The 20,003-nt window shown below is 55.9% G+C and overlaps 2 protein-coding genes across 14 annotated transcripts in view; both read left to right on the top strand.

The window, feature by feature from the left end:
• The window catches only part of LOC141574625 (uncharacterized), a 110,048-nt gene extending 100,180 nt beyond the window's left edge, over nt 1-9,868 (top strand). For 9 of the 12 annotated variants that reach the window (XM_074350066.1, XM_074350068.1, XM_074350067.1 and 6 more), the window contains one exon: nt 2,512-3,007. In XM_074350066.1, the coding sequence (XP_074206167.1) occupies nt 2,512-2,869 (358 nt within the window). In that variant the 3' untranslated portion in view covers nt 2,870-3,007. Of the gene's footprint in view, nt 1-2,511; nt 3,106-6,536; nt 6,666-9,678 lie in introns of those variants that run through there. The other 3 variants (XR_012501512.1, XM_074350071.1, XM_074350075.1) reach the window with 3 other exon arrangements.
• The window catches only part of LOC141574626 (adhesion G protein-coupled receptor B1-like), a 28,759-nt gene continuing 18,623 nt past the window's right edge, over nt 9,868-20,003 (top strand). For both annotated transcript variants that reach the window (XM_074350078.1, XM_074350077.1), the window contains exon 1: nt 9,868-10,503. In XM_074350078.1, the coding sequence (XP_074206179.1) occupies nt 9,933-10,388 (456 nt within the window). In that variant the 5' untranslated portion in view covers nt 9,868-9,932 and the 3' untranslated portion in view covers nt 10,389-10,503. The remainder of the gene's footprint in view (nt 10,504-20,003) is intronic.

The following is a 20,003-nucleotide window of genomic DNA, read 5'->3' as shown; positions in this document are numbered from 1 at the left end:
AAACAAATACGCTAGTGAGGATAATTGACTTAACAAAAAATCCCCTAATAGATCAAGGAGAAAAGTAAATGATCCAAATCCCATGGGAGACAATCAGCACTTGTTAAAGGAGACCAAGTTGTTCTACTTCAAATAGGGACCAAGATCTCAGAATAAAGAAGTGGGGCGAGGGGAAAGACCGGGACGTTTACAGAAAAGAAACTTCAAGGTAAATACATTTTCTTACGAACACGAGCTATTTTAAGTAATCTATTTATGAAAGTGAAGTAAGAACCATTAATTCAGTGTTGGAAATTTGATTATGTCTTTAAATAAAAGAACATGACACTGTAGCATATTGAAAGCTTACAGATAGAATAACTTACTATTGTTTTACAAATATACAGACAAGGCTTACAGATAAAAAACGCAGTCCTGTTAAAGAAGATGCTCTACCAGACATACACATGGGAGCATCCTACAGGAAAAGAGAGGGTTTCAAACGGAAGGGGAAGAGAGGTTTTTTTCTTTCTCATTATATGTTGTTTTGAGTGGTTGGTCATTTGGAAAAAGATAAAAACAAACTAATAAAACCATCTCCCTACTTCATGCTGTACGTAAGATAAATTACAAGGGATTGAATTTTATATTCTTTAAAACTTTATGGATTACTAGGACAAAACAAGAATTTTAAACAATCTACAAAGCGTTGTATTCCTATTCACACCATTCACCGTGATATATTATGAATGGATATAAGATTTAAATGTAGAAAAACAAAGATATAAAACGTTGGAAGGAAATAGTGATGAATTCCCCTGTAAACTTGTCAGAAGGAAGGCTTTCTAACTCCAACTCACAACACAGAAGCCATAAAAGAAAAAATAGGTTAAATACAATTTTTTCTAAAAAAGCATGCTATAGTAAGTGAAAAAGGACAAACCACAAGTTCCAGGAAAGATCAATAAGGGGCTAATGTTCCTAACACCCAGGAAGAATCCGACTACCTAATGGATCAACGTGCAAAGCCCCCTAACAGTCTTTGTTTTCTGTACCGATGAGGAAGCATCTCTGTATTGTAGGTAGTGTCTTTTTGTGCAAACCAAGAAAAAGTAAGAATCTAAGCAAATTGTAGAAGTGACTAAACCTGTCTACTCATGGTGGGGGCTGGACAGAGGGTGGTGGGGTGCCCTGTGTATCTGCTCGTGGTTTTTTTATTTTGAAACCACGGGAGTGTATTACCTGTTTACAAATGTAAAAGGAAAAAAGGAACCGCTACTTGTGTGGTCCAGAGACCCAGGCCCACGGAGACTCAGAAATCCCCCGGGACCCTCTGGTTGGGGGAAGTGCTGAGGAGTCCTGAGCCAGCTGGTGCCACTGGAGCCAAAGCACAGGGCTATGAAGATCAGGTTTTGAACTTCACCTGGGGCCTGTTTTGTCCTTCTACAGGACGGCTTTTCATTTTGCACCTGGAGCAGGAAGTCAGATGGGTTCCCCCTGCTTCCGGCTCTGGGCCACTGGTCCCCTTGGCCTCCTGGCTTTCCCCAGAAGGGCTGAGACCCAGGACAGAGGCCTCAGCTGACAAGTGGGTGTGGAAGGGACCAGAAAAGGGACAGAGTGCCAGGTGTCCGGGCAGCAGAACAATGGAATCCCCCTGGTGTCCCTGGGACTGTGCATTGGGTCTGGTGCCCCTGACAGTGGTGCCTTTGAGCACAGGTCGCTGGCAGGGAAGAAAAGTGGGCAGGGGGCTCCAGATGAGGGGAGCCGTGTAGCAACTTGGGGCAAGGACGTAGATGCCAAAGCTGGGCCTGTCCAACAGGGAGCTCAGGAGGGACTCAGCTGCTGCTTTGGGAGGTGGCAGGAGGTGGGGGTAGGGGGTACCCCGACCCCAGGTCCTGGAGCACCCCTCGCCTCCCTTCCTATTTGGGTCCCACCCAGTGCCCCTCACTCCATCCTGCCCTGGCCTACCTGTGCCCCACATACACCCCGATGCTTCCCTCCCCATTGCCCAACCTCGAGCCTCCCTGCCTGCCTTGGACCATCCCCAGCACCCTCATCCTGTAGTGGCCTCCGTGCACCTGGGGCTCCACCCTGCTTCCCTGCTGGGGACTGGCCTTGGATATGTGCATCTCCTGGCAAGCTCTGGAGCCCTGAAGTGCCTGAAGTAACCATAAGTTAAGGAAAAGAATAGTAAGTTGAATGATAAAGAAAATTTCTATAATTTTATTCATTGAATAATGTTTTTACGTTTAGATATAAAATATGTATATCTGTGTGCATATTCATGAATATATCGTGGGTATTTATGTAACAAAATTACCTATTAACATTTTATTTCTTTAAAAAATTGAAGCATTGTGGCAAAATGTTAGCATTTAAAAATCTTTCTTTCAAGAAATCAAATATACAAATGCTTGACGTTTCCTTTTCACCTTTCCTTTATCCCATTCCCTTCCGTCCATCCAAAGAGGTAACTGTTATCCTGAAGTCAGTGTTGCTTTATTTTACTTTCCCAACTTTTTTTTCCCCCAGTCTCGCGGCCTGGCGAGGGTGGGGCTCCGGCGAAGGGATGAGGGGCGGGTTCCCCTCCCGGTCTCAGAAAAGCTCCCAAAGTGGCAGCGGCGTGGCCACCCTGCCGCTGCCTCAGGCGGCCCACGAACCACCCACAGCGCCCGCACCAAGAAGTACCCGGCGCTCGCGACTGGCTGAGCCGGACCAGCGCCCCTGGGCGGGGCCGGCCCCCACGCAGCGGCCACGGGTCCCGCCCCGCTGGTGCGCATGCGCGCAGTCCCCGCAGGAAAGCGTTCGCGCCCACCCGCGCCCGGCCTCCGTCTCGCGCCTCGGCTCCCTCCTGTTTCCGCGCAGGCTTGTCGGCTCGGCGAGACAGTAAGAGCTGCGGTTGGCAGGGGGCTGTGTGGACCCAAGTCGGCTGCGGTGGCGCTGGCCTGTGGAAAATGCCACCAGGCGGCGCTTAGGTTCGTAGCTCAAGTGACGGCCGTTCCCCGCCCCGCCACCCCTGAACCCCTGCGACCGCAGGGGAAGAACCCGCCCACGCAGGGAGTACCGCACCGAGACGCTTCGGCGGGAACTGTGTCGACGGCCGGCTGTGCCGGGTGCGCCCCTGAGGTGAGTGCGGGCGGCGGCCGGGCGCGGGGCGCGGGGCGCGGGAAGGAGGGGGATGCGGCGGCTGCTGCCCCGGGTCTCCGCGGGGGAGGGAGCCCGCGCGGGCCTTGGCGAGGCGGGGCGGGCGCCGGCCGTGTGGGCGCCGGGGGCACGGCTGTGGGCGCGGTGAGCACCCTGGAGCCCTTGTCGCTCCCCACCCCTCCCGCGGCCCGAAAATTGTGTCCCCGCCGCTCGGGCGCTCCGGCGACGGGCGCGGAGGCCTCTGTGGCGCTCGGGCCGCCGCCGAGCCCGCCCCGCGCCCGGACTCTCGGAGTCGCCCGCGCCCTGCGGGGCCGGAGCGGGCTGGTGCCAGTGCCTCCCGCCGCCCCCCAGCTGATCTGACTAGTTTATAATTTGGAAAAACTCCCATTCTCACAAGGTAGGTTCTTTTTTCCATTAGAGGAAATTATAATTCTCCTTTGACAGTTTTCTTTTCTGGTAGTTTCTTCGACGTGACGAAGGGATGATTTTATTCCTTGGAAAGGCTAAGCCAACCAAATGCATACTGACATTTAGGTCCAAAGCCAAAAAGAAATCAGTTTCTTCCTAGCACCGATTATGCTGTGGACATGAAAAGCATAAAAGTAGCAAACAGAGGCACCCTTCTTTACAGATCTTTAGGGTGCTTAGTGGCTTGTTTGGCTAGCATAGGAGTTACAGAGAAATAGGAAAGACATCGCCTAATGTGTTCTGAAAGGTGGCTTTCGTACAACTGTGTACTCTATCCTTCAAATTCTTTCAGGTTGCTTTTGTGGAATATAAAATTGAGTGTGTAAATATATGTATGTGTAATATATATTTTGTAGCAAATAAGTATATATATGTTGAATGGAACATGTGTATGTTCCATTCAATGTATCATAGTAATTAATGACCATGGAGAAAATTAGTTTTCCCAAATAAAGGCAGCCTAAAAATAGCTTTCTTTCTGGAATAAATAAAATAAGATTTTCATCCTCAGTGTCTTTCCTTTACTTTTGAAAATATTTAACCTTATTTACACCACTAAGTGCTGATTGATTGATGATTACACAGATCTTACCAGCAATGATAAAGACAGGTATCAAAAGTCTAATTGCCTTGTATTCATTCTAGGTTAGACCATTTGGTCTTTTTACAGTTTATCAGTTCCAAGGGTGTTTTCTAAAAAGTGGTAAATTGGCTTTCTGAATGACGTATTGTGCTTGAGTATCCTGAGGGTGAAACGAACATTTATTAACCGTTTTCCCATGGCAAGAATGTCCTGTAGGCGTTGCGTTGGACAAATTAGTGGAATTTCAGCTTTTCTTTATCTAGTGTTTTATCTCCTTCTGAGATTTGAGGGACTTTAACATGTCTTTCTTGGCTCAACAACTGACAAGTGCATAGTCCAGCCATGTTTTTTTGTCCCTTTAACTATGGAATTGTTGCTGTTTAAAAAAAATTTCACACACACGTGCAATTCTTCCCGAATATATCACACCAATACCTCATTTTTTTCTTGATGAATAAAAATAGTATATTCCAGGACTTGTGAACAGTAAATACTGTGACGTGCTAACAAACTTATTTAGTGAAACTGATGTCTTACTGCCCCCCACTGAAATTCCGTGTGTGCTGTGTTCTACCTCTTTAGTTTTAAACTTTGCAGTCGTTATCAATGTATGTAAAGTTCCTACGCTCAGAAAAGTGCACATATTCATCCATTTTTAGGGTTAGACATTTAGCCAGCCACTGAAAGTAACATCAAACTAACAAATACAATCATTTACCACAGGAATTTGGTTTTGTTGAATGGTGTATGAGCATACTAGCGTAACTCCTGATAGTGCAAAGCACCGTAGGAACCAGCTTCTAACAGGGTGAACTGCTCGTGCATTATCAAAGAACAGCCAACTTGAGCTGGAATGGTCAGGGGCAGCTTTGTGACATTTCTGTGAGAGTAGAACCCAAATGGCCACCTAGTTTGTGGGTCTGTAGAGACCAAGGGGAGTTGAGAATCGTACTTAGAAACATGAGTGTGTCTTGTTCAGGAAAGTGAAGCATTTGACCTAGCTCAAGGAAAGGAGCTACACAGGGAAATAGTGAAAACTGATGACTAGGACAGGCTGCATTGTGGAGGCTCTTAAAAAAGAAATTTTCCTGAAAAAAAAAATCTAAAGATCCATGGAAACTCAGTGAAGGTTTTTGAGTAGGTGAGTGAAAGAGTAAAATCTATGACTTAAGATAAATTGAGAGCAGTGTTGACTAATATGTGTTCCCAGGATCATCCATCAACAGAGTTTCTTCAAAAGAATCTCCCAGGTCAAATCAATGGAGAAAGTACTGGGTTTCTTTACTCTGATTCTTCCCTAAGACATCAGTATGTTAATGTGCATTTTGATGTCCAAAAGGAAAATACAGCATTTCTCAAACCTATTTGACCATGGAACCCTTTCTAGGAAAATAAGGCATGGATCACGAATTCCATATACTTGGGCCAGTCTGTCTACAAACTGATATCTGCAAGATGGCTACTGGTCTGTAATTTTAAATAACTCACTTGATTTAGAGCTTAATTCTTTGTTCCCAAATCGGTTGTAATGCAAGGTCTCTCCATTTTCTCCATGAGTGTGTCTGTGCTTTGGAGTCTTCTACTGCCAGGGAGTTAGGAGGTGGTGGGATGTGGAATGACGCTTACCTGGCCCTCTGTGTCGCCTGCGTACACTGGGCACCCGCTGAGCTGTCCTGGTTGCTGTCTGGTCCTGGGGAGCCGGCCTGCGCAAGTGTTGCTGAGACCTGGCTCATCACATCCAGTGATGTTATTCCTTCCCTTCCATTCTGAGACTGATGGGAACCATTTCCCTGATCTGTTCCATGTTGAGGTGCAGGAAGTTCTGTGTGGCTCCACCAGGCTCGGTCTCAGAGATGCGAGTTCGCTGTTCTGTGAGGGCTTCCTGATTCCTCTTGTTTTCTATGCAGGAAATGGTGCCCATGTCCTGTACACCTCATTGCTCTGGGCTTTCCCCATGAGATTCCCACCTAAATCTTTCTGCCATGAATTGTTCTTGTTTCCTACAAAACTGAGTGTTTAAACCTCATAGGCAACAAACAGCTCTGTTATTCCTCATACTCGTCTGTAACTTCTGTTCTCTGAGGAAATGATGTGTCTCTTAAGACAGCTTAAGACAGGGAGAAAGATAGAGGCAAGAAATATGTGGGTAAGAAATCAATGATTATTTCAAAGATACCCCCTACCAAGCTTCTTAATACCCTATGGAAAATGCTGGTCTAAAGAACGGAGGGTTAACATCTCAAGAAGAGTAGGTGTGTGGTAGGAATGCTATCTCAAGTCTTGAGTATCGTGTGTGGTCGATGAGAGTCGTAACCCTCAGTAAGTGACGAATAACTCATTGTCTTTGTGGTCCTTCGTGGAGTCCTCCCCTACATGGACTCATGAAAAGCGTCTTGCTGTTGGGAACTCTTCCTCCACCGTATGAAGAGGGCCGGGCTAGCTTGCCGAAGAGATGGGGATCCACCTCGAGCCAGCGCCAAGCAGCAGACACGTGAGTCAGCCCCAGCCGAGCCGCCCCCTGACTGCAGGTGCAGCAGTGACCTTAGTTGAGACACAGACTGCCCCGATGCGCCTCCACCAAGGGGTTAACATGGGCCATAAGCAGATAAAGTGGTTCTAACCCACTTGTATTAAATGAATATAAACATGGAGAATAGAGGAGGAAGAAAAGTGAAACAATATGTGAGGAATAAAGGTAGAAAAGAGGAAGGGTCAAAGGTGATCATGGCCATTTTTGTTCTTCAGGGACTTTGAGAATCGTGGACAGGCATGTGCGTAGACCCGTGGTCGATGGACGCTTGGCCTCGTACTGTCCTTGTGCGTTTCTGTAAATGACTGCCCCTTTCATTCGCGCTGATTCCAGGCGCTGTCCTGTTGTCACTGATGAATTCAAAAACAGTTATCTTAGTAAAGCACATTCTCAGGTACTAGACTAAACTAAATTCCTGATTAAATAGGTTTTCCTAAAGATTTCCTGAAAGTAGTGAGATAAATGTCATAAAACCAAAAAACGTCAAAACTGCAAAGGGACTGGGAGAGGCTGATAGCTCAGTGGTTCAGCGCGTACTTACTGCCCATGAGGTCCTGGGTTCAAGCCCCAGTACCTCCATTAACATGAAAAACAAACAAGCATACAAACAAACCTAATTACCTGCCCCACCAAATTCAAAGATTCCAGACAGGAGGGCTGTGGTGTGGGCTGTCAGGGACTGGAATGAGGAGGGGAGAGTGTGGGCCCAGCCTGGACCATCTCAGACTGTACAGGCCCCTCGGGGGGGGGGGGTGCTGGCTTTTGAAATACCCTTGACCCCTGGTCAGTGGGGACAGGACAGAGTGAAGCAGCTGTCACGTAGGGTGGTGGTGAGGGAGGCACTGGACTGTGATTAGACTTTCTACTGAGGATCTCCAGGACATCCAAGAGGGTCTGTTCCGGGGCTGGGGACCTGGGTTGGGTGCTGGTGACTGCATTAGGTCCCAAGTTGGGTGCAGGGGAGGGCGTGCTGCAGCTGGCGCTGAGGCTCAGGTGAGATTTCAGGTCCCACTGCCACCCTGCAGGGTGGGCTCCTTGCCAGGTGTGAGATTCGTTGTGGGACCTTGGCCCCAGTCTCTGTCCCCAACTGTTGATTAGGAGGCCAGGGCAGGTAGCTCTGCCCACCACCAAGACTGTCCCCAGAGTGGTCCAGAGGCAGGGCAGGAGAACGGGCTTCCCAGTGATAGGGGTCAGGTGCAAGTGTGCCCAGTGCTGCTCAGAGGGGCAGCATGAGGAATTTGCAAGTTGCCTCTTCAGAGAACATGAACATTTGCCACTGAAGAGCCCCCACAGGGCCGCCCCCGGTGACCCATCATCCCCAACCAGCCTTTCTCCCCCTGGGGTCCCCTCCTGCCCCATCTCTGGGTAAGCCAGCAGGTATAGCTCTTACGCTTATGTTGAGTGCATGAAGCCTAACTCCCACCTTACAGATGGGGGCACTGAGGCTGGGAGGTGAGGGACGGGCCCGAGTCCATGGAGCCATGAGAGGGGCAGCCCAAGTCCAGCTGTCCTGGCCTGGTTGGTGGTTGGCCCAGAGCCGGAGGCCGGCCACACCCAGCTCTTGTCGTGCCTACAGACCTGTTAGGATGGACGCCAGGAGGGGACTGCAGAGCAGTGACCGACCTTATGTCGCTGGCCAGCTAGGCCCAGGCAGCAAGAAGCAAGGAGTCCCTGTGGGCAGGAGGCCAGTGTGTGCATGGTCCAGAGCGCAGCGGTGCCAACACTAGGAGGCCGGGCCAGTTCTGGGGCAGAGACTGCAGTGTCCCTCCTCCGCCTACTGGCCTCACTGCTGTGTGGGGTAATGGACGGCCAGGGGCTTTGGGAAGGGTAGGAAAACTGAGGCTTGGAGGCAGAAGGAACTTCACAGGATTCACGTGGGAACAAGTCCAGAAAAGGCGGTGCTGGCTTCCTGAGGCCAGGACAGCTGGGCTGCGTCCCCGCTCACCTGGACCAGGAGCTGCCCCCCTGCCCTGGGTGTGAGTGGGTGTCACACAGCCGGCACCCTCTCCTGGAGCAGGGCAGGTGACCCCAGGGTCACGAGTTTTGGGTCAATCTTTGGGGTTTGGTGTGGGTACTCCACCTTCCTTACTGTGACTTCGCCTGAGCCTCCGTTTCCTCACCATGAAATGGCGGAAGGGCAACCTTGCCGACCTGACCAAGGCAGGATGCAGGAGTCAGTCCAGGCAGAAGCCTGGACCCAGTGGCTGCAGGAGAATCTGGGTGGGGGATAAAGGAGGAAGGGAGCTTTCTGGCATGAGTGTAGACGGGAGGCTGATGTGGGCACCTGTGTGGCCCTGTGACAGGGAGCAGGGTAGGGGGGCGCCAAGAGGAGGCAGTTGGATGTCACAGCCAGAGACCGGGGTCTGACGCTACCTTCATCCCCCAAAGAATAGGTCATTTTTTTATGTGAGTAGGCAGAGATGGGAGGGGAGTTTGCACCCACATGGGCTGAGGGTCAGTTAGCGGGGCTGCAGGGAGGCTGTGGGATGGCTGGAATGAGCTTTCTCCTCTGCTCCCCTGTGCTGCATCCCCTCTGGCTGGGTTTACAGATCCTTCCCTGAAAGATGGGGTTGGGGAGGGGCGAGGTCAGAGAGGCCACAGAGGCCCAGAATGGGAGTGACCCCCATGGTCACCACGAGGCTTGCAGGCAGGCCCAGAGCAGAGGGGTCGTGCCAGTCTGTCCATCCAGATGAGCACATCCGAGGCCCATGTGGCCTGTGGCCCTGGCCTGGGCTGCCCACTACTGTCACCCAGGCCTAGGTGGGAAAGGACATGCCCGGGCAGCTGACTTCCTGCCCCTCCCGCCCCTGCAGGTGAACACATTGGCAGGTGACAGGTGCATAGTGCAAGTGCATGAGAGCAGGGCCCAGGGCCTGTGTCAGGGCCCCAAGCTCGGGGTAGCACTGCCCTCAGCATACTTGAGTCCCAACCTACCCACGGGGTTCACAGTCCCCTCTTCTGCTTTCTCTTCCAGGTGCTGCTGGCAGCCCCAGGCTGGCATCCAGGCCCCGGATGTTAGGAGCCACTGCTGCTCCTTGGTCACCTGAAGCCCTCTCTTCTTCCTGCCTCCGCTCAGCGCTCTGCAACCTGGCCCGAGCCCAGCCTGGCCCTACTCACCACCGGACCCTGGCATGTCAAGGCCTGGCCCACGCCTGCCTGCTCAGCCCGTGGAACTCTGGCGGCCCCACCAGCTAGGACGAGGGGCCAGGCCGCTGCCCCGGGCGCACTATGGGTTTTCCATCCGCTGTTGCTGCTGCTGCTTGGGCCCCAGCCAAGTGTGGCTTCGGAGATGGATGTGCGTCCTTTGGTGGGCCGTGCCCCATGCTGGTGCAGGGCAAGTTCTTCGGGTACTTCTCGGCAGCCTCTGAGTTCTCCGCCAACGCCTTGCGCTCCTCCTGGACTCTGTGCAACGTGGGCCCGTGCCGCTACAAGCTCTGCATGAAGGTGGCCAAGGTGCCCACCTGCAGCAGGCCCGCCCATGTCCGCGTCTACCAGTTGGAATCCTTCCTGGAGTCCACACCCAGCTACTTGGGCCTGGAGAGCTGTGATGAGGTGCTGAAGTTGTGCAATTCGTCACGTCCCCTAGCCTTCCTGCAGGCCAGCAGGCAGTTCCAGCAGATCGAGAGACAGCTGCCACCGGACAATGACACCAGGCCCCAGGGTGAGGCCCTCCCACCTCAGTGACAACTTCTCCGTGGAGCACCTGGTCATGGGTAACCACAACCCCAGTGATGTCGCTGGCGGCCCTGAGAACTGCCTCACCAGCCTGACCGAGGACCGGGGCGGGGATGCGCTCCAGGTGAGTGACCGTTGGGCACAGGCCCAAGGGGCAGCCCCCTGGGCAGAGGGCAGTGGGGAGAGGGTCTCTTCAGGCCTGCCCTGGCCACCCATCCCTGAGGGCTCCCTCGGGGAAGCCGGTTGCACTGTGAGAATAGGGACCTGCCTGGGGTGCCTGCCTGTGGCCCCAGGGCTGGGCATGGTGCAGCACACTGGGAGGTGCTTGCTGAGTGTTCAGGGCAGGATGGGTCTGGTTTCTCCCAGGATGAGGGATCTTTTCATTTCCGGCTGGGGGAAGGCCCCTCCTCTTCTGCAGGTAGGACGATTCTGACGGGCCAGCAGGCTGCTGTGGCCTGTGGCCAGGGTCTGCAGGGGCCTCCTGGGACATGGGGGCAAAATGAGGAGAGTGGGCTGTTGGGATGTGTGGTCAGGAGATGCAGTTTGGGGGTTGCATGTGTTGTGGCTGCACAACTCCTCATCCTACAGGTAGTTCCCCAGCTCCTGGGAGGTGTTCTGCTCCAGGGATGAGGGGCAGTGAAGAGGCACAAGGAAAGTCCCTTGTGTCCTGGTGCTGCCTTCCGGGTCGGGGGAGGGAGGAGGCACTAACACCCAAACACAAGAAGCAGGTGTCAGGTGTGGGGTGAGGGGGTCCCTGGTGTCGGGACTGCGTGTCATGTGGAGTTGGGCTGATTTGGTCAGGGACCTGTTTTTAAGATTCTGGAAGAGGTGCAGGCAAGCCTTGTGGCTGTCAGAGGGAAAGGCGGGTGTCCCAGTGTGCTGGGCGGGTCCCAGCAAGGAGGGGCTGGGGCACAGTCCACCTTCTTAGCAGTTTGGTTTTCTTGGTGAGCGGGGCACCTGTGCAGGAGGGCACCCAGCAAGGAGGGGCTGGGGCACAGTCCACCTTCTTAGCAGTTTGGTTTTCTTGGTGAGCGGGGCACCTGTGCAGGAGGGCATGATCAGTGGACTGGGACCCCGGTTGGGCCTCCATGGCAGCAGGACAGGTAGGAAGACCTGCAGACACTTGGAGGGGAGCCCCCCTTTGCAGGAAGCCCAGGATGTTGGGAGAGGCTGGGGCCTTAGCCAGGGCAGGGAGGGCAGCAGGGACCAGTCTGGGCTGGGCTTTCCTGCCAGCAGGTCATCACGGGAGCAGGTGATGTGGTCCTGAGCCAGTGGCAGTCATGGATGCCACAGAATAGCACCTGTAGAGGCACAGAATAGCCTAAGTGGGGTTAGAGAGGAGGCTGGTTATCCTGGACCTGTTTCTATTCACGGCCCCCGTCCGAGTACCCCAGATTAGAAACGTGTTGAAGCAGCGAGGTGCTGGAGAGGATCAGGAGAGGAGGGAAGAGGTGGCCAGACCCCCGGGAAGAGGGTGCAGGTGTGGCATCCAGGACACATCAGAAAATCCCGATCTTGCACCCATGTTTCAGGGCCCCCAGCGCTGGGGTGGGAGGCCTGAGTGCAGATCTTCAGGCTGGGCAAGGTGGTGGTCACTGCCACCTTGGCTGGGGCAGCTTTCCTCCTTCCTACAGGGTGGAGTGTGCACAAGGGGTGTGTGTGCGTGTGTTCAGTGCATGGTGCACGTGTGTGCACATGGTCACGCCTGCCCCCTTCCAGCATGTCAGCATGTGTGTGTGTGCATTGCGTTCTGTGCATGTGTGTGAGCGTGGGAGGTACTCGCATCCACCGTGTGTGAGTGCGTGTGTAGGCCGATTTCAGCAGTTGTGACAAAGCGCGTGTTGAGGCTGTGTGGCAGGGCTGGGGCCCTTGAGGGAAGACGGCTCACAGGGCCAGTGGGCTGGGGCTGCCATGATGTGAAGCAGGGAGCTTGGCTGCAGGACAGGACACGGTCACCCAGCCCAGAGGCAGCTCAAACCCCCATGCGCGTGCCCCGGACTCCAAAGGCCTTGATGCTCTGAGACCTTGGGAGTAAAGATCTTGGTGGTGGTGACAGCAGCCCCGTCTGAGTGTCTCTTTGTGCAGGAAGCACCACCTGTCAACCAGTTTACTCCTCCCAGCAGCCCGGGGATGTTTCCTCAGCGAGGCGCCACCGGCGCGGGGCCTTTGCACAGGCTGTCCCCGGGGCTGGCACACCCACAGGGCCCCTCCCTCAGCTTGTCGTGCCCTGGCCGCCCTGACCCTCTGACCATGCTGCTTCAAGTGGCAGCAGCCCCAGCCGCACTCTCACTGCACCCTGTCTCTTTCTCTTCCCACATGGCGTCGCCTGTGAACACTGGGTAATTCCTTTTTTACTTATTCTTTGTCCTGCCATGATGTAGTCCCCAACAGGGCAGAGGAGTTTGCCCTGCTGGCTGATGAAACCCGGCACACAGGAGGCCCTGGATTAATACCTACGTAGTGGAATGAGGCAAAGGGAGGTTAAGGCGGCAGCCAGGGTAACACAGCTTGTAGGGGGAAGACAGTGGGCAGAGCCAGCTCTTGTCACCTGGTGGTGCCGCCTGTGGTGTCTCCTGCACTGTGCTCTACTGGGAGGGGGAGTGTGTGTGTACGCATGTGTGTCAGGGTGCGGTGGCATGCAGACCAGAGAGGTCCAGCAGTCATTCAGAAGACACACAGCTGAGCCAGGCAGGTGCTTGTCCCAGATTTTGCCGGCCAAGCCTGTGCCAGGGAACTTTGCCTCTCACAGTGGTTAGGGGAGGCTGGTTCACCTGTGTCCCTCCATCCATAGCCCAGCTAGGAGTCAGCAGGAGGCCCAGGCCAACACGTGGGCCGTTTTCAGCTCTGCCCTCGCCTGGCCTGTCCAGATGCCACATGGCCACATCAGGCATCTGGCTGGGAAGTGTTTCTTGGGCCAGAGCAACTGTCCTCTGTCGTCCACCTCTGTCCCCGCTTGGCGGTACCTGTGCAGCTGGCCTCCCGCTCCCCCGGCCTCTCAGTTCCGTGTCCCTCTCCCTCTTATGGTAGTCTTTTGTGCATTTTCCTACCCCTGGCCAGATGGGCCAAGTCAGGACCCATGGGTGCTGGGGTGGGAGGGACTGGGGACTTGGTGGGGGAATTAAGAGAGCCGTCCTGTCCCCTGTGGTCCTCATTTGGACATCCATGCAAGGGGCTGAGGAGGAACTCCCATGCCCCAGGACAAGCCCTAACTTCAGAGGCCCTGGAGCACACCCTGAATGCCTGGGCAACAGGCCTGGTGGGCGAGGGCAGGGCAGGAATGGACTGGGGCTGACCCACTGCCTCTGCTGCCCCACCTACTGGGCTGGGGAGAGCTCTGCCCAGGGAGCAGGGAGGCCCAGCAGGATGCGGGCCTCTCCCAGGGCCCTCATCCCAGCCCACAGGGGCCATCGAGGCCACAGCCTCCAGGCTGGGGTGCCAAGGTGGGATGGATGCTGGGAGCCCCCTCACCATGTACCCTCTCTCCTGGGTGAGCAAGGCTGCCTGGCCACCATTAGTTGGCTCTGTTAATCCAGTAATGAGACATAAACGAGGCTTCCAGACAGAGGGGTCATTGAGCCAGGGAAGAATGGCTGCTTCCTTCTGGGCCTGGAGGGGCAGCCCACCCCCCAGCCTTGCCCACTCCTCTCCTTCCCCCTTATAGCCCACCCAGCCCAGGAGCTCTGTGGCCACCCAGCAAAGGGGGTCCTGAGAGCCTCTGCCCAGCACTGTGGGCCCCAGGAGTCCTTATGGACAGTCCCCCATTGTGGATGCATTAGTCTGGATAACATTTGTCAGGTGTCGGCTGTGAGTGGGACACTCATTAAAGATATAAAAGTGATAACAGAAATAGAAGCCACGACTCGCTAAGTGTCCCTCCGTGATGGGAGCACGGCCAAGGTCAGGGGTCAGTCTGTTTCTTGGATCAGGGCTCCATACGTGATGCGGAGCAGCCACCAGTAGTTGAGTGTCCCTCTGTGGTGGAAGCCTGGCCAAGGTTGGGGGGTGGTTTGTGACCAGGATCAGGGCTTGCGTGTTATTGGGGCCAGGCACCCTGTGTCCAGGATCAGAAGTCAGCCTGTGATGAAGATCGAGGCTCAGTGTGTGACCAGGTTCATGTCTAGGCTTGGGGGTAGTCTGTGCTCTGAGCCGGTGGCCCCCTGCCAGGCCTCTCCTGATCTGACCCCTCCTCTCCACCGCCTCCTCCCACCACATCCTCACCACCTGGGGCACCACGGTAACCAGCCCTGAAATAATGGGTATTTTTGCAGCTGAGGCCTAACCTGAGTCTATCCTGAAAGACTGAGCTCTGCAGCAGTTGCCATGGGAACCAAGGGGCATCCTCTCTCTCCCACCCACTGCCAGTTTCCCCGTCACTCAGGCTTCCACCTGACACCTGGGCTGGGGCAGCAAAGGGGGATGGGCAGGACGTGCCCACCCTGGCCCTGCTTCCAGTCCTGTCTCCTGGACCCCAGGCCTCTGTCCCTTTGTCTCAGCATGATGGGGTGGGATGGCTCAGCAGGGGAAACCACTGAGGTCTAGAGTGCCAAGCAGGGGGCCCTGTGGTCGGCTTTGGCAGGCAGCCTTAGTCTGGGGGCCAGCGAGCGGAGCACTTGGAATCTGATCCTGGGTTTGATCCCAGCTCCTCTCCTTGTCAGCCTAGGGGGTAACTTGGCCTCTCTGTCTGCATCTGCCAAATGGGCGTGGTCACAGAGCTGTTGCGGTCACCGGAGCGAAGTGGCAGTGATGAAGGCCCGATGTCTGGGTAGCCTCGGCCGTCATACCTTCAGAGCCCTCACCTGCCCTGTCCCGAGCGCACGGAGGCAGTCCTGGGGGTCCCCGACCTCCCTCAGGCCTGGTCTGCTCCCCTTCTCCTGCACCCCGGCCCCCAGGGTTCTTCCACGACATTCCGAGTTCAAAGTGAACTCCTATTTGTGCAGTATCCTTGAGACCCTGGCTTTACCTGTCTTCTGAGACTTGGGCCTCCACACCGTCTCCAGGGCAGACCCTCCTGGCTGTCTGGACCACCCCTTTTTGAGCCTCAGTTGTCTCTGCTGTACGTGAAGTGAACACTTGGTTCCCGGGTGGACTGAGACTCAAGGCTTCTGTGTACTGAGGTGACCAGCACAGAGCAGGCGCAGGGGGGAGTCAGGACTGCTTGCCCAGGATGCTCCCCAGAGAACCAACCTTGGAGGGAGCAACCTTCTTTGAAGACTAGGGGGCCCAGTCCCACTGGGCCCTCCTCAATAGGGGAAACGGCATCTCTTCACGTGGACAGGCTCGCGTCTTTCCACCTGAACAATGAGAGCAGAGAGGCCTCCCTTGTGGGATCACAAGGCATTGCGCCCAGACCCAGGATGTGGCTCAGAGCCAGCCCCTCGGCCCCCCGGCCCCCCAGCCCCCAGAGTCAGGGTCCATGCAGAGCTCAGCCCTGCCCCTGCCCTGTGGCCCTCCCTGTGCCTCTGCTGCACAGCTGGGAGCTCAGGGATCAAGCACAGTCCACGCCCACCCCAGTAAGGTTGGAGCCACCCCTCCTACCCGTCCCTTGTTTGGCAGAGGGGCTCTGCCTCTGGGTTCAGGGGAAAGTGGGGCCCGTGGGAGGGTGGGCTCTGTGAGAGGAAAGTTTCTGCGAGGGTGTGGGGGGTGTGGAATTCTCAATTGCTACATAACTCAGCAGGGAGAAGGAGCCCCACCTTCCAAATAGGGGAAGTTAGGGGTGTCCCTTCCTAGTCTCCAGTTCATTCATCAGGCCCCTCTTGATGGTCAGTTCCCAGCGCAGGCACGGGGACTGCTGGGAGGGGATTCTGCACCTCTCCAGCCGCCCTCCTCAGAACAGAGTGCCTGGACACTGAGCCTGCTGGCCATCAAAGTGGGTTCCCTGGGATCAGCTCTGATCCCAGCAACGTGCCCACACCGGTCACCTCCTACCATTTCAGGCATCAGTCCGTCCTCAGATGAGGGGTGCGAGGCCAGGGTGGGATGTACTTGACGGGCCCATGGCGGTGGGTGGTGGGCCACCACGTGACCCTGTCCCTTTGGCTCCAGAGCCCACCCTCTGGGATCTACACAGTCCTCAGTCTCACCCCTGGAGGTGGGGTCTGCTCCCCGGAACCACAGAGAAGCTGGGCTCCAAGTGGCACTGAAGACCCTCTTGCCAGGCCAGGTGTGACCTGCCGTCAGGCAGCTCAGCTCCCCTGCTCCAGCCCTGGCCGAGTAGGTGGTGTGGTAGTGGCCCAGATCTAATGTGGGTCCCAGAGCTGGGCCTTGGCAGTGCCATCTCCTTGGTTCCTGGTACATGGGTACCACGTCAGCACATGCTGGGTGCCTGGCCCGGCCTGAGCCTGGCCCACAGTAGGTGCTTCGTGAGGCTCTGTGCCCTTGTTGAGTTTGCCCCGACCCTGCTTTGCTGGGAGGTCAGGGGCCTCAGGGTGACCTTGAGAGTAAATAGGATGGTGGCATCAGGGTCCCTCGCAGACGGAGTGATCTGGGAACCTTAAGTGTGGCCTTTGGACTGAAAGCCTGGGTGAAGCAGCCTCTTCCCGAGCCCATCGGCGTAGCCTGGAGTGCTGGCCCCAGATGTGAGGCCTCTCCATTTCTCACTCCTCAATGGCTCCCCAGTATTTAGAGGTTGTCCCTCATCGTGTTCTTGGTGGCACTGGGGCTACTAAGGGGCTCAGGCCTTTGGGGGCATGAGGTCATGACTGCTGGGGGGTCAGGGCCAGGATGGAGAAGACCTAGGAGAGGGCTAAAGGAGGGTGGCCAGAGGGGCCTGGAGGCCCTCAGCAGCCAGTCTCTGCTGGGTGTGGGGGAGGCTCAGCCTGGTGCTCCGCCAGCAGCTGCAGCAGCTTGATCACGCCTGCTGTCCCTGGAGGGCGCAGGGGAAAGAGCTCACAGGTCATGGCTGGGGCAGGAGCGGGATGAGGAGGAGACTGATGCTCAGAGGAAACTGGACCGAGGACCACGGGGAGAGGGCAGCGGGGCGTGAGGACCTGTGCCCAGGAAAGCGTGCCCGAGCACCATGCTTGACCCCATCACCCCATCACCCTGTTGTGTAAGGCAGTGCTGGATGGCCGGGGGTGTCTTTCATTCATTCGTTCATTCACTCATTCATTCACTCTTTAGACCTAGCTGGGGCTCCAGCTCTGTTTCCAGCCCCCACACTGGGGACCTGGATGCAAAGCCGGTGGAGACCCTGGCCCAGCTGCCTGTAGACACAGCTGGAGGGCCTCAAGCCTCCAGGGGGAAGTGGGGTGGGCACCGGACCCCAACTTCCCTGGCATCTCTGCCCCTCCCTGCCCAGCCTCTGCATCACAGCCCACTACTAATCCTGTCTCGGCCCACACTTGCCTCCTGAGCGCCGGGCTGCTGAGTCCCAGTTCCGTGTGTGGGAGGGGTCATCCCTGAAAGACAAGTTGGAGCCCATGCTCCGCCAGCTGCTCCCTGGGCCGGCAGCAGTGCACGTGGGTGTGCAACGGGCCTTGGTACAGGGGCGCCGAGTGCCAGGGCCACTGGGTGGAAACTCGAGACTGCTTCCTGCAGCAGTGCCCAGGTCAGGGCCGTGCCGAGGGACCTGTGGGTGGCGTCCTGGTGGGCATGGACCATAAGGGAGGGGCGTGACTGCGTGGCATCTCATTGTGGGACCTTGCAGTGTCCCTGGGGATGCCGGGGGCAGTGGGGTGATGGTGAGGGGACGAGTGCGTGTGAGGCATTTGTTTTATCCTGTATCAAGCTGGGCTTGGCTTCTACTCTCTGGGTCTCAGTATTTTTCTTCTCATGGCTTCCTGCCCTTTCATCCCTGTGTCTGCATCCCTGTGGCTCCAGTACCTGCATCCTCCTTGTCCTCTATGCGTGGCGGCATCCCACAGTGGATGGGAAGTGGCACTCTGGGCGTCAGGGAGCAGATGCAGTGTCACATGTGGTGGTGGCACACAGTAGGGGGAGCATGCCTGCTTGGGGCCCTTTGGGAGCACAGCCAGCGCCCCCAAGATGAGCACCATCAATGCAGCACCCGGCAGTGTCCCGGTGAGGGTCCCCCCACCCCATAGCTGGACTCTGGGGAGGGGCATCCTGAGAGACTGGGTGGGCTTGGGGCTCAGCTCTCCTGGGAAATGACTTCCCCTTGTGATGGTGGATTTCCTGGAGGGGTCTTGGCCTTCCTGGCCCTGCTACCAGCTATCCCCTGCTCTTCCTGTCCCCACCCCCACTCACGTCCCGGCCCCTGGGCAGAGCCCTGTGAGATCTGTGACGAGGACAGCTTCGGTGCTGTGCTCTGGGAGGAGGTCCTGGTCAGAGAGGTGGCCGCAGTCCCATGTCCTCACAGTGCCACAGGTGAGGACTGAGGGCTGGGTGTCGTGGGGGACTCCTGTCCTTGAGATTCTGGTCCAAGGTGCTGTCAGCGCAGGTAACACGGCCAGACCATGCCCAGGCAGCCCGTGCCCTGAAGCCGAGGCTGTACAGGTGGGAGGGGACGGGGGCTCAGGACCACCGTGTCCTGAGCTTTCACCAGGAGCCAGTGCCTGCATGAAGCCCTTTAGTGCAGTGCCCTAGGGAGCCACCCATTGACACGTGGGAAACTGAGGCACAGAGACGTTAACACAGTAGCCGTGGGCATGCAGGACCACTAAGTGGGAAGTCGGCTGTGGACGTGGTGGTCTTCATCCCCGTGCAGCCCTGTGGAGTGATGGGGGGTGTGGAAAAGGCAGAGAGCGCTCCCAGAAGGGGCTTGGCACATCAGTGCGTTGATGTCCTTTGCCCCTCACATTCGAAGAGTGCACACAGGTTTGGAGTTGTGTTTGCTTTGCAACATTCAGGAAGTGACCCTCCCTGAGCCTCTATTTACTTTCTGTAAAACCCGTGGTTTTTTGGGTATTGTGGGTTCCCTGTCCCCCCAGGGCTCCTCCCCCTAGTGGGGGCTGTGTGTTCCCAGCTATGGTTGCAGCCCCCCTGCCGTGTTTTGTTTACAGAACAATACATGTCTGGGTAGCATATTGCAAATCCATGGAAGTAAAGTGAAGAAAACCCAGGTCGCGGGATGGTGTGACTTGTCTGACCTTTTGTCTGCGTGTACGACCACGTTTTCCCTCGTTTTGATTCTGCACCATGCGGTGGAGCAGGTGTCCTATCCTGCCCTGTGGCTTCTGTTGGGTGACAGGGTTGTGGCAGTCGCCTAGGGTCATCGCTGTGTGTGTGTGCAACTGTGCCTGGTTCCCTGGGAGTAAGTTCTGGGTCACAGGCTGTGCCCGTGTTTAAGGCAGTCGACACCTGACGTCGGTCGGCCCCAAGGCTGCCCAGTGCCTGCCGCGGCACACCCAGGCCATCGGGTCCCCTGGCCCCGTGGGTGGAACTGAGCAGGACCTGCCGGGCTATTGGTTTTTGCCAGGGCTCTGGGTAGGAAAGGTCTCTGCCCCCACGCAGGTGGGGTCCCTGAAGGTGTGGCTCTTGCCATGTCCCAGGACCTGGTGCAGTGCCCGACCTGAAGCATTTGCTCAGAAATGTTCTGAATGAAAGAAACCTAGGGAGGCCTGTCCCTTGTGCTGGGTCATTTGTAATGTGTCCACGGGCAAGTGTCTGCTTCTGGCGCTAAGGGTTCCACCTGGAGGGGCTTGTGCCTGGGAGCCATGGGTGGGA

Source organism: Camelus bactrianus, chromosome 22, assembly GCF_048773025.1.
Source record: "Camelus bactrianus isolate YW-2024 breed Bactrian camel chromosome 22, ASM4877302v1, whole genome shotgun sequence".
Taxonomy (NCBI): domain Eukaryota; kingdom Metazoa; phylum Chordata; class Mammalia; order Artiodactyla; family Camelidae; genus Camelus; species Camelus bactrianus.
This window is presented reverse-complemented; position numbering and strand designations above follow the sequence as displayed.